Source organism: Neltuma alba, unplaced genomic scaffold, assembly GCF_004799145.2.
Source record: "Neltuma alba isolate B1F8T4 unplaced genomic scaffold, ASM479914v2 tig00005495_pilon, whole genome shotgun sequence".
Classification (NCBI taxonomy): Eukaryota; Viridiplantae; Streptophyta; class Magnoliopsida; order Fabales; family Fabaceae; genus Neltuma; species Neltuma alba.
Window position 1 is genome coordinate 1 of NW_021634131.1, and position 13,751 is coordinate 13,751.

Here is a 13,751-nt window from a genome sequence, read left to right on the forward strand (position 1 = left end):
TTAGGTAAGAAAAACATATGTATCAATTACAATTTAGCAAACTTGAAATAAGGAAAACATATGTATCGTATGTAAATAATTTATATAATAATTTTACGTGTGACAATTCCAGATTGAAAGTTTTCAAAATTCAAACTGAGAAGCCTCTGCGAAAAACAGCCTACAAGTTAGGATGAAAATTTTGACCACACACCAAAAGTGAAAATGAAAATTTGTTTTGGGCCATGAACCTGACTAATTTTTAAAGCTTGATCCACCAAATACAGAGAAAGAGCATTCTTATTTGGGCCGTTAAATTGGGCCCATGGGTTTCAGATATCCATGACCCATTTCCATTTGAAGATCGTTAACTCATAGAGCATGTTTGGATTGCAGTTTGAAACTGCAGTTGTGCTTTGAATCTGTAAACTGAGATTGCAAATTGAGTTGACAAAAAATAGTTTGGCTGAGACAACTTTTCCACCCAAACTTCTGGCTTTCAACCTCAGTTGGATTCAACGAGAAAAATCTGACTCTTTAAACTGCAGTTTCTCAAACGGTGATTATTAAAAATAAACATCCCAGATTTACCCTCACATTTTCCCCTCTGTCTCATTTCCTTCATTAGCATAATAAGTTTTTTATTCAGACCAAATGAATTTTAATTTATTCATGTTTGTCCATTATGTATTTATTATTATCTACAATGTGTTTTCAAATTTTTTCTTCATACAAATATTTTTATTTTATAATTTCACAAATAAAGCATTTATATTATCATAATAATTTTACATATTTTCAAACTATTATCACATTGAAAACATAAATTTCAAACAATACTATTTAATAAAGTTCATGTTCCTTTCAGTTATTTTATAACTAAACTAACTTTTCTATTAATCATTCAAATAACTTTCAACTTTTTCAACTAACTTTTTAAAATACATATCCAAACAACCCTAACTGACTTTTGCTCTAACTTCAATTACAAAAGTTAGTTGAACTAGAAGTCAGTTTTGTCCAACCCTAATCCAAACATACTCATAGAAGATCTGTTTCATGTGAAAAAAGCAATTGGCTAAAATATATATTCAGTCATTATTTTTAGACAAAATTTTAATTTAGTCTCTTAATTTTAAAAATATATTTTTAGTATTTTACCCTAAAATTGCTAGCATTAAATGATGATTTTTTTATAACGTTCGTGGTTTTTATGAAAATTAAACTTAATATGTTTGTATTTGAAAATGTTTTATCAATATTCAAGAAATATATCATATCATTGGTTTTTGCTAATGATTTTTTGATTAAAGATTAAAACATATTTTTTTTAAATTAAGAGATCAAAATGAAACATTGTATAAAAGTCAAAAGACCAAATATACTTTAGCCAAACAATTCTACTTGTGATTTTAAACACTTAATAATAATAATATAATAATAATAATAAGAATAATAATAAAAAATATTATTATATATTATTATTATATTTTCAATGCTTGTAAAACTTCTTAAATATAATGAGGTTATGAGAAGAGAAAATAGTTATTAATAAGTCCCAATAATAAACGAGTAGTTGTTATTTATTACTTTAAAAACTTGCCGTTGCAAGTTGTTTGGTTACCATTGGATCTTTTTAGTAATTATATTCTTTATTTAGGACCTGATAGATAATTGATATCAAATCAATATAATATTTATAAATTTATTTAGCATTGTTTACAAGTTAGATCAGAGAAAGGGACTTGTTCCTTCCACTTCATGCAATACACGGAGCCTGCCTAATTATTCACAATACATGAACTACAATTTATTGATATACCATTTCAGTTTTTAATATAAAATATATTTAACTATTTTCATTTAATTAAAAAAATTAAGTAAGTTAGTCAATTGTAACTTGTAAGAAATATAATACATTTTTTCTAAAACACTATAATTGTCTTTCTTAATATCCTCCCTCTCTCCTATCTGATTATGATTGAGAGAGTACCAATAGGAGTCATTTTCAAAAAAATTAATAAATATAAAAAATAAATCTTGTATTTGAGATCAAAATAAACTCAATAATTAGATCTTATAACAAACAAGGACCGGAGTAGTTCTTATCATAAAGTTGACCTTTTAAGTTATGAGAATATATATATGTATCAAATACTACTCTTCTGATCCTCAATGTAAGACTCATTTTGCAGTGTAATTCACACTATAAAATCTTATATTTAGTACTGAAAAAGTACCATAATTGAGCAATCATTTTTCAACACACAAAAAATAAAATAAAATGCACGCTTCCTGACAATGAAACAATATTTGTTGGGCGAGAAAGCAACCAAATAATCAGACTTTTCAAACTCGTCCGTAAGAATTTCCTTCCAACAAATAAGCATCATCAAATTTCTTATTATTTCAGTTAATGTAAGACTTGAAAACCGAAGAAGAAAGTGAAATAATTAAATATGGCGATTTTGGTGGCTATTAAAGACAAAATATGATACACGACAATTCTTGGCATGCCACTATGTGCTGTGATTTCAGTGTCATAAACTCACATATATTATCCTAACTCTAATTTAGACGAATCAGTAACTTAGAAAAGGAAGAAAAGCAACGATCTTGGTTGTGCGTAGTTTGATAACTTGAGTTATCAGAATTTTTAATTCCGACGAAAAATCTAATCAAAACAAAGAACACGAACGGCAAAAGGTTTTATTATGATATATATAAGGACACGTATATAGTTTATCTTTTTATTACATTTGACTAAAAATAATCACATACTTTTACATAATTTTCTTTTCCTACCATAAGCAGTTGCAAAAATAGCTCGACGGAAAAAGAAAAGATAATGTTGAGATTTTATCAGTTCTGAATAAATCACACTAATTAATTTTTTGCCATAAATTACACTAATTAACTTGATTCAAATGTATATTATAGAAATCTCCCTAGTTAACTTTTTGATGGATGATATTAAATAGTGTTGACAATATTAAGTTAATTTATGTTAAATTGTACTATATGACTATTTGTCAAAAAAGTTATACCACATTTGTACAGTTTTATTCTCAATTAGATGTCAAAGTCATTAAGTAATTCTATTTTTGGAAAACGAGGCAAAAAAAAAATTTCATCGCCATCGATAGTAATTAATCAAGTCAACAAAAAGGAGTTAGGTAAGAAAACATATTTATCAATTACAAGTCAGGAAACTTGAAATAAGGAAAACATATGCATCATGGGTAAATATATTTATATATAGATATTTACGTGTGACAAATTTTAGATTGAAAGTTTCAAAATTCAAACTGAGAAGCTGGTCCAAAAAAACAAAGCGAACTGAGAAGTCTCTGGCTCTCTGCAAAAAAATCGGCCTACAGGTTAAGATGAAAATTTTGACCCAAAAAAAAGTGAGAATGAAAATTTGTTTTGGGCAATGAACCTACTAATTTTTCAAAGTTTGGTCCACCAAATGGGGAAGAAAGAGCATTCTTATTTAGGCCGTTTAATATTGGGCCCAGTGGTTTTCGATATCCGTGACCCATTTCCATATGAAAGATCGTTAACTCACATAGAAGATCTGTTTCGCATGAAAAAAAAAAAGAGGTTAAAATATATATTTAGTCATTTATTTTTAGACAAAATTTTAGTTTAGTCTCTTAATTTTAAAAAATATATTTTTATTATTTGAATATTAAAATTGTTAGCATTGAATGATAATTTTTTTTATAACAATCGTGATTGTTATGAAAATATTTTATCAACATTCAAAATATCAATATTTTTTTTGCTAACGATTTTCTGATTTAAAGATTAAAAATATATTTTTTAAAATTAAGAAATCAAAATAAATCTTGTGTAAAGTCAAAAGATCAAAAATATACTTTAGTTAAAACAATTCTACTTGTGATTTTAAACGCTTATTATTATTATTGTTATTTAATGCTTGTAAAAGCTCTGAAATAAATTTCAGCCCTCACTTCATATTTAATTTTCAATTTGGCCCCCTCAATTATCAGGTCATAGTTCTGTTACTATCACAATTTAATTTACGAATAATGTAAATTTTTTTATACGTTTTATATTTTATATTTCAGATATATATATATCTGGGTGTAACATTTCCAAAATAAAGAGATTATATTAGCTGGCGTGGTTCTACATTAAATTGTACAAAGAGGGGGAGAAAGAAAACAGTAAATGAACGTAAATATTGTGTATACGCAAACAAACATATATATTCTCTTATACACGTCCCTTTTGAAGAATGCGTATATTAGGAGGGCTTGCGGAAATTAAATAAAAAAACAAGATTATTCCCAGAGAGTCGCGCGTGGTGAAAGATTTGGGTCAGAGACCTGCGTTGAATTTGACTACAACAACAGCTTTCTGGATCTGGGCTTGCGGCTCTCGGAAACTTGAGTTCTTTACCTCTGACCATTCGGCCATGAATATGGACTTGCAAAGGAATATTCTTAGCAAAAATCTCACAGGGGATTACTAAACCCCAAACCCCGAAAACTTAACAATAAATTAAAACAGGTTTCTGACCGCCTGGGACACAAAGTCATATATCCCTGCCGATCCTCATCATTCAACAGAGTATACCTGGATTTTTAATGATGAAACAAATGATTTCGCTGCATGGGAACACAAATCAAAGTGAAGGGGTCAATCGTTATGGATCATGGGGACAGGAAATTCTTTTCCTTATATGCCCCCAAAAACACAAGTATGTCGTGAGTATTTGTTACTGTTGAAGTATTCCTAACTATAAAAAACAATTTTTTAATTAAAATTTTAAACTAGTTTTTTCATTTTCACTACAATTAAATCTATGCTATTTATTATCTTTCTTTAATAATCTTTTACTCATTATCTTTCATGTACTCTCCTTACAAATAAGAGTATAATTAGAAAAATATAAATATATCTTACAAATTTATTGTTTTTTACTAAATCTAACTAATATTTTAAATTGCATAATTTTAATAGTTATTTTTTATAATAAGATATAGAGCAAGTATTTATAATAGATCTGATTTTTAAGAAAACCGCCATAACTGGTCCATCCTTACGTGGGCGCAGGTTACTAATGACATTTCACATTTACATCCCGCACCTACTTTTCAACGGTAAACGTTAAAACCATTACGGCTTTGGGATGAAGTGTTTACTTGTACTCTTCTTATCCTATTTATAAGATATTTTTAGTATATTTTATACAGATTAAGAAAAATTTTAAATTTATTAACTCTCATTTAAAATTTAATAACTTTTTAACTTATCCCTATTTAATATACATTATACCTTATGTAAATAAAGTCAACATAATAATAAATGAGGGGTAAAATTGTACATCCATACAAAAAATTTCTTTCATTGCCCTATAAATAGGACAAAAAAATATCTTCTCTTTCTACCATATAAATAGTACCAGAGGCGTACATCATATCATTTAAAAAAAAAAACCAATCAAACTAAAACATTACTAGTCTCTCTCTCTCTATATATATATATATCATGCTACTGTGTGCATCGAATTACATCACATGCTTTTCATTTCAATCCACACGTGCATTGGAAAAATGCTGGTTTGACATTAAATTAAAACTAGGATGCCTTTTTTTTTTTTTATTTATAGACCTCAAGTTGATCATGTATAATTAATAAATAGCACACATTTCTACAGCTTGCATAAATATATTAATATGTTAATGTTTTCATCACTTTTTTTTCTTTATTGAATTTGTGATTATTTTTTCCCTAGTAATGTGATTAAAATTTATCTATCCAATTAGCTATCTATAAAATTCATTAACATTATACTATTCCTCAACATCTAAATACATATTATTCATGTTTTGGATTATGTACCATGAGAGCTTGCATTTAGCTTTACACACACACTATGCGCGCACGCGCGCACACATATATTGCTTTGTTCCTATATATAAACTATTTGTATCCATTTTTGTATGCCAAGAAATGCATTAAATTAATAAAAAAATTTGATATTTGCCCTTGGTAAAGAAATGGTGTTAAAAAAAAGTACATTTCCTCTCACATTTTTTCTTTATTGTATTCAAGTGACTTAAATTGGTTGTCTTTCGGGCGAATGAACTGAAAAAAAAAAGAAAGAAAACACAAAACAAGACACATATAAATCTTGAGTGACATGAAATTTAAGAAATAAGCTACAAGTCATTCATGATAGGCCATCTGTGCGTATTATTGATTTTACAGAAGCCACTCACAATTCCCAATATAAAAACTACTCAACTAATTTTAAAATATTAAAGAAGTTATGAATAAATTATTTAACTTTAACAAATTCAAGCTAATCTTTCTAAATAATCATTATGTAATATTATATTATATACCAATTTATAAGTTAACCATAAGGAAAATTGATTTTAAAAAAATAAATATGGAGAATAAAAGCATTGATGTCTTACATTTTGGAACTTAATTCAACACTCAACTACTACCTCCTGTTCTAATTATAAGAGTCAGTTGACTAATTTGAGAGATTAAGGAAGTAAGTTGAGTTAGTTATTTGTCTTAAATAAGTGTTATCTTTCTTAAAATATCCTTACTAATCAAGTGTATTGACTAACTATCATTTTTAGAAAGGCTATTTTGGAAAAAAATATAAATATGAGAGACAAAGTGGATTGAGGTCTTATATTTAGGACCAAAATAAAAGTCAACCAGGGTCTTATATTAAGGACCGGAGGTAGTATTTCTTATATTAGAAAACCGAGGGAGTAGCTTATTTCAAACTTCTTACAAAGTATGAGTTTATATACGTACATATATAAAAGCTATAATATTATATTAAAATTCTTAAAACATCACAATCATGTTTAGTTTGATCATATCTCATTGTTAGTTTGCATATATACTTAGATATATAGATGTGCCAAATTAACCTGACAGTAAACAAACCGTAGGCGACAAATTAAACTCACGCTCTTCTTGTACAGCGTTTACCATTGTGGAGTACAATATTACTTGATGAGCACTTGATGAAAAACATTACTCGCATAGAATTGAACTATTACATACATTGACGGCTTAAAGCCTAAAGGATAAGCCCTGAACTAGCGGCAATTTAGCTACTTATTTTATTTGACCCAACATCACTACACTTCTGATCCTAAATATAAGAGATAGTTTGACGTGTAGTGATTTACACTACAAACTAGTTTTTATATTTAGGATTGGATATAGTATATGTTAGTGAAAGCTTCTAATCAAGCCAAACTGAGCTGATAAACTAAGGAGAATACACAAATAGAAGCATTGGCAAGGTGACCAAATTTCTTGATTAAGTACTCATGCACTCATTTCTTCATGCAATTTGCTCATTACTGCATTAGAAGCTTCACGTACCAGCTCCGACCAGTCACTGAAATGAATCAACCCCACCACATTAATTAATTACCAAACTACAACGAAGTTTCATGTCAATACTACTGCAAACGTTTACTTCTCCTTCAATTGGAGTTTTTATATGAATTGGTTGTTGTTTTGCAATTAATTAAAACGTTCACCTGCAAAACAATCATCAACAAATCTAGGTGTGTGTTTCTGTCTTCTTTTAGTTTGATATATAGATGATATATAGGATATGATCTGTAGAGAATCAGATGATATAATTGTTTACGTGATCAAAATAGTTCAATATAATGCATACTGATCATATTTCCATTGCCTATGTTTTCAAATCAATTAGAATTAATTAATTCTGTATTATGCATTTGAAATTAAACTGTTTTGGTTTAATATGTTCTATGTTCATCTTCTCGATCGCGTGCCAATCTATTAACGTATCGAGTTTCCCTGCCTCTCATAAACTTACCCCCAGCACTTCAAACAATTCCCATGAGCTTGTCGGGAAAGGATCTTCTGAAGTTGAGAATCCATGAATTCCTAAAATTTTCCCTTTTGAGGAAGAGGGTGAAGATTCTATGTTTTATATTAAAAAAATCATAAAATGGTGAAAGTATGAAAAAAAGGGGAAACTTCATAGAAATTCATGGGCCTCGGCTTCAAGATCGAAAGTGATTGATAATTGAACAGGGCAAATTAAGAGACATGACTAAGACTAAAACTAAAACTAAAAGAGATAGAGAGAAAGCAGATATAATATACTCTTTGGAGGAGTCGAAGGGCAGCCCCACAATAGACTTAGCTTCTTCAATTGCCAAATTAAACCTCTTGAGATCTTTTTGAGAACAGCTCAAAATTGCACTGTTCTCAACACGAAGCTGTGACGGCTTCACATCATAAAAAATGGGAAGGATTTGTTTCTTTGATTCTACGAGGAGTGAGAGCTCATGGAGACAGAAATAAGATTCACAATAACGAGGTGAAAAGACAGCAACCCCAACCTTACATTCTCGTATAGCTTTATCAATTGTGTCCAACAACCTATCTCCAGGTTTCATAGTTTCTGCGTCCAAGAATGGCTTGCATCGTTGCTGAATCAAATAGTTGTACAGCAAGCGAACCACCGTACGTCTCGTATCAACTGTGCGGTGGTTTATGAACACGTCACATGCAGGCCTTGCAATGTTGTGCCAAATTTTTGCATGCAATCCCATCTTCAAACAGAAGAGTGTGTCTGCCTACTACTGAACCAGGAGGATTATGCAACGTTGTGTGTGCGCGCCTATATATATGAATTTTGAGGGTTGAAACTGAGGGAAAATGACGAAAAGTCAGACCAGCTGGGAAGATACCTACTACTGTTTGGAAAAAGTTGCCTCAAACAATCGAGAAGTCTTTGAATATCCGTTTTTCGTCATGTTGAATTGGCTTGCTTAGCTTGCTACAAAGATCCTGTTCTTCACGCACGTCGAAATATTTTGTCAGTTCTTTTTTTAGTGCTGTGTCATCTCTCTAGGTTGGAAACATAATACTCCTCCAGTCCTAATTATAAGACCCAATTGACTTGTTTGAGGAGATTAAGGAAGTAAGTTAAGTTGGTTATTTATAATAAATAAGTGTTGTCATTCCTAAAATATCCTTGCTAATTAAGTATATTGGCTAAAACTATCATTATTAGAAGGATTATGTTGGAAAAAAAAATACATAATATAAGAGACAAAATGGATTGGGTCTTATAATTAGGACCAAATAAAAGTCAAATTGATCTTATAATAAGGACCGGAGGAGTAATTTACGTGCATATATAGTTTATTTAATACACGTTTTTTGGCCCTATTGAACATATGCATTAAAATATATTAATTTGCAGCCAAATATGAATGTCGGTATATTATGCGCATGATTATATAATGAAAGGCCAATTAATGTAATTTAATTCTCTCTTGACCAAAGTCATTTTCAGGGCTTATATATAGTGCTTCCAACGCTGCTAATTACTATCTTTGGTCCTTGGTATAAGATATCGTTTAACTTTTATTTTGATTCTAAATATAAGACCCAAATTCACTTTGTCTCTCATATTTATGCATTTTGTCCCAAGCTAGGTAGTCCTTCTAATAATGGTATTTTAACTAATACACTTGACTAGCAAGGATATTTTAGGAAAAATAGCACCTATTTATTACAAATAATTAACTTAACTTATTTTCTTAATCTCCTCAAATTAGTCAACTAGTTCTTATAATTAGGATCGGAGATAGTACTAATATAAATTTTAGTAAGCCCAACAAATTACTTGTTTATTCATAAATTTCCAGAAATTTTAACTTCTAATTATATCCCCATATAAAATAGAATTATGAAATTGCAAAACAGTCATATTATTCTAATTTTTGCTCTAGGGCGTGCTATCTCCTCTTGGACAAAAATAATTACTCTCAGTTTTACTTTATTGCTCAACCTTTTCTGCCCTTAAATATAAATCCAAAACCTTCCTTTTATCCATAAATATAAGTTTTATTACAAAATTTTAAGTATAATTGATGCTTGTTTTTAAAAAAATCTTTCTAGGATAATTAATACTTGGTTATGTGTACTGATATTTAAAATATTGTGACATTCAATGGAGGACAAAAATAAAATAAAAAATCAATGTTTACATGATTTATAGATTTTTGTACCTCCTTAATTTGTGCATTTTTAAATATTAGGACTTATATTTAGGAATCGGAAAAATGCTATATGTAAAAAAAGTTCATCTTGTAAGTGAGGAAATGTAGTTATTGTCTTTGAAACAAGGGAGAGGCAATCAATAATATTTAATATGTCGCTGGAAAAAATAATAATATTTAATATCTAATTGTTGATTTTGCGCAACAAATTATAAGGCGGTGCGCAACAAATTATAAGGCGGTGTGTACGTACACAGCTATGACTTGATGAATTGCATCAATTTAAAATTGGTCCAATGCCAATTTATTTTTTTTAATAAATTCATCATTAGTCATTATCCGGACCAATAGAGAGATAAATGTGATGATAATCTCACTTTTAAATCAAAATTCAATTCTACGTTTTTTTATAAAAAAAAATTATACATACAACGCATTTAAAGGGACAAAAGTGCGCATAAGGTTGAAATTATGGTTTTTGCTTGGCCTGATGACAAGTTGAAATTATAGTTTGAAACCTTGAAGTTTCAATGATTTATTCGGCTATACTAATTAATTCAATAGCTTAATTCACCTGAATGCACCCATAAAAGGTTTATTAATTCATTAATAACTTGGTTTTGAGATATATATATATATATGTATGTATGTATATATCGTGGACACACACATATTGTTCCATTTGAGTCTTTGTGTGTGTGTGTGTGTGTGTATTTGCCAAGAGGAGTCCTTACAATTTACAGTGCAGATGTTTGATGTATACTAAATAATAATACTCACATATATACACAATTCATAAAATAAAAAATACTCTCTCTGCAAAAATGACTTAGTTGAAAATATAAGTAATTTCTAGAAAAACGACATAGTTGAAAATATAAATCACTTAAAGAGTAATTAATACTTATTTGTCAATTTTGTCCTTGTTGTTACTGTTTAAACATAACTCCTTATATTTTTCTCTCTCATTTGATTTCCTATTTAATATGGGTAGAGTTAGAAAAAAAATTTAATTTGAGATAATTTAATAAGTTAACTGACATTTTTTAATTTTTGTGAATTAGTTAAAGTGACTTATGAAGCGGAACGAATATTAATTACATTAAAAGAGAAAGATTATTGTAGGACATATGTGGAACAATATGTCAATATAGAATTAAATTTGTAGACGCCTTCAGGGGACCCAAAAGCTTTAATTTGTCATTATAGTTTTGATTGTGTTACACATGCAATGTTTGACGTCCACTAACATGTGAGTTAGAAAACTTATTTATGATTATTCAAATTCAGAGATGGTTTAAAGAAAATCATAGAATTAAAAAGTTAAATATTCATAAGACTGGACTAATAAACAATATGCTGCCTCCAGTCCTAAATATAAAATCTAATTTATAGTGTAATTTATATTATAAACTGGATCTTATATGTTTAGAATTGGAGGTATAATATTTAAAACATTTGTCATTAGTTCTGTTTGTGCTAGTTCATGTTCAAGCATGCACATATAGATTTTATGATAATCCGAACGGATCCGGAATTTTACTGCCAAACAAAAAATATTGCTGCCATTGGTATCAGCCTCACCATTGAGACATAAATTATGATGTCTTTTTTTTTTTTAAATTTGCCAAACAAATTGTAGAGTATGTCTGATGCTATATTAACAAAATATTCCTCCAGTCCTAAATATAAGACCCTTATACACACTAGTGTAAGGGTCTTATATTTAGGATCGGAGGAGTAATTTGATGAAACCCAAGCCACATTTCTCTAACATAGCTACCTTTTTTTGGTTTTTTTTTCTTTCGTTTTTTTTTGCCCCTATAAAAAGTGACCATTTCTTATGAGGGAGATACGCACACCCCTCTAGATTAATTGTGATACATTCTAGCTACATGTACATATTGGAGGAAGGATAGATTGGAAAATAAGATACTACCTATAAGAACTAGACAAAATGATTTACTTCCGCACATGTGAGACTTTAATATATTTTGTCTCCAAATTTTATAATTAACTAATTTAATTAACTTACTTAATAGTTACAAATTAGTTATTCAACTCTGATATTAAGGATCAAGGAGGTAGTATTGAATAATCAAATAATGCTAGTATTGATTATCCTTATTGTAGCTTGTTTGGGATTTTATTTAATTTTCAGATACTTTTTTTTTTTTACCATTTTACATTTAAAATTCAATTTAAACTTAAAATTATCATTAACTTATCCTGATGGCTACAAAAATCTATACCGGTCATGATTATGGAAAATCATATAGTTATATATAAAAACTAGACAAACTTAAAAAATAACATATTAATTTTAAATTTGTTGATAATAGAAAAAATTGTTTAGATTGATTGTTTATTTGTTTTTATCATTGTTGTGTAGCAAATGTCTGACTTTCTTAAAATACTCTCTTTTAATAGTGTTATTTAAAAAAAATATTAAATGAAGGAAACAAATAAAGACTTTATATTTAAAATCAAAATAAATTTAATTAAACCAGATCTTATGTTTAAGAGGGGAGAGAGCAGGTATTAAATTTAACCGCTGACTTTTCCTGTCGTCACCATTGCGATTTTGCCTTACGCTGTATTTTTGTCCAAGAAAATAGAAGCCAATGTTGATACTTTGCTTAATGGCAAGCATACTATTTATACATGATTTATTAAATTATTCCCAGTCGACATGAAATATTAATTAACTAACTGCGGCTTGGCTTTGAATTTTAGGTTTTCACATAAATTTAGTCTTTTTTTGTTTGTCATAAATTTAGAATTGTTTGACCAAAATAAAGAGTTGTTATCCATGATGCAACTCTGCTAAGTGATTGTCTATCACTGAATATGCATCTTATTTACATAAAGCTTGGATCCTCTATATTTATATAAGAAAACATTATTTTTAGGGGGAAAACACAGAGAAAGGAGAGAACATTATCAGATATAGATTTAAAACAATACCTTATTCTCTCATATCACCCTATATGAATATACAAATTTATGAACGGAAATCATTCAATCTGATTTATATCACAATCAATTAATAATCCCCACAATATCTCAAGAATTATCGATAAAAAAAATATTACCTACGGTCTTTAATATAAGGATTAGATAGCTAATTTGAGAATATTAAGAAAACTAGTTAAATTGATTATTTGTCACAAATATTTGTTGCTTTCCCTAAACTATCCTCTTATTAGATTATGTGCATTTTTTATTGAAATTAATAGGGATATTTTTTGAAAAAAAAAACATGAGAAACAAAGTGGATTTTATGTCTTATATGTTATGACTAAATTCAACCATCTAACTAGCTCTTATATTAAGAATCGGAGGTAGTAAATTATAGTTAAAATTTAATTTTTATAAATTTTTTTGACCAAGTATTTTTATAAATAGGAACGAAGTATTATATTGTAATCGTTGGTTTAGAAGACGTTGCTGGTGTAAGCCCCGTAATCATTGCTTTAGAAATTCTCTTACTAAATTCAAACATGCTTTGAGATTTGACGAACATTTTGTTTTAATTTGATTTGTAAGCGTCCGGCTTTGTCTTTTCTACCGCTTCCTTAGCCAAAACGGAACACAAGTTCGCATGCGACACATTAGTTAAATGTTGACGTATGCGTGTATATATGTGAAATTAACATTATATATATATGTATGTGCATGTATGGTTATTATATTATCTGA

The 13,751-nt window shown here is 28.7% G+C and overlaps 1 protein-coding gene across 1 annotated transcript; it reads right to left on the bottom strand.

The window, feature by feature from the left end:
- Nucleotides 1-8,139: 8,139 nt before the first annotated feature.
- On the bottom strand, nucleotides 8,140-8,591 carry LOC114747849 (TMV resistance protein N-like; the record flags this gene model as incomplete). Its single annotated transcript, XM_028936193.1, has 1 exon — nucleotides 8,140-8,591. A coding segment is annotated over exon 1 (452 nt), but the record flags the coding sequence as incomplete, so codon positions are not given.
- Between the last annotated feature and the right edge of the window lie 5,160 nt (nucleotides 8,592-13,751).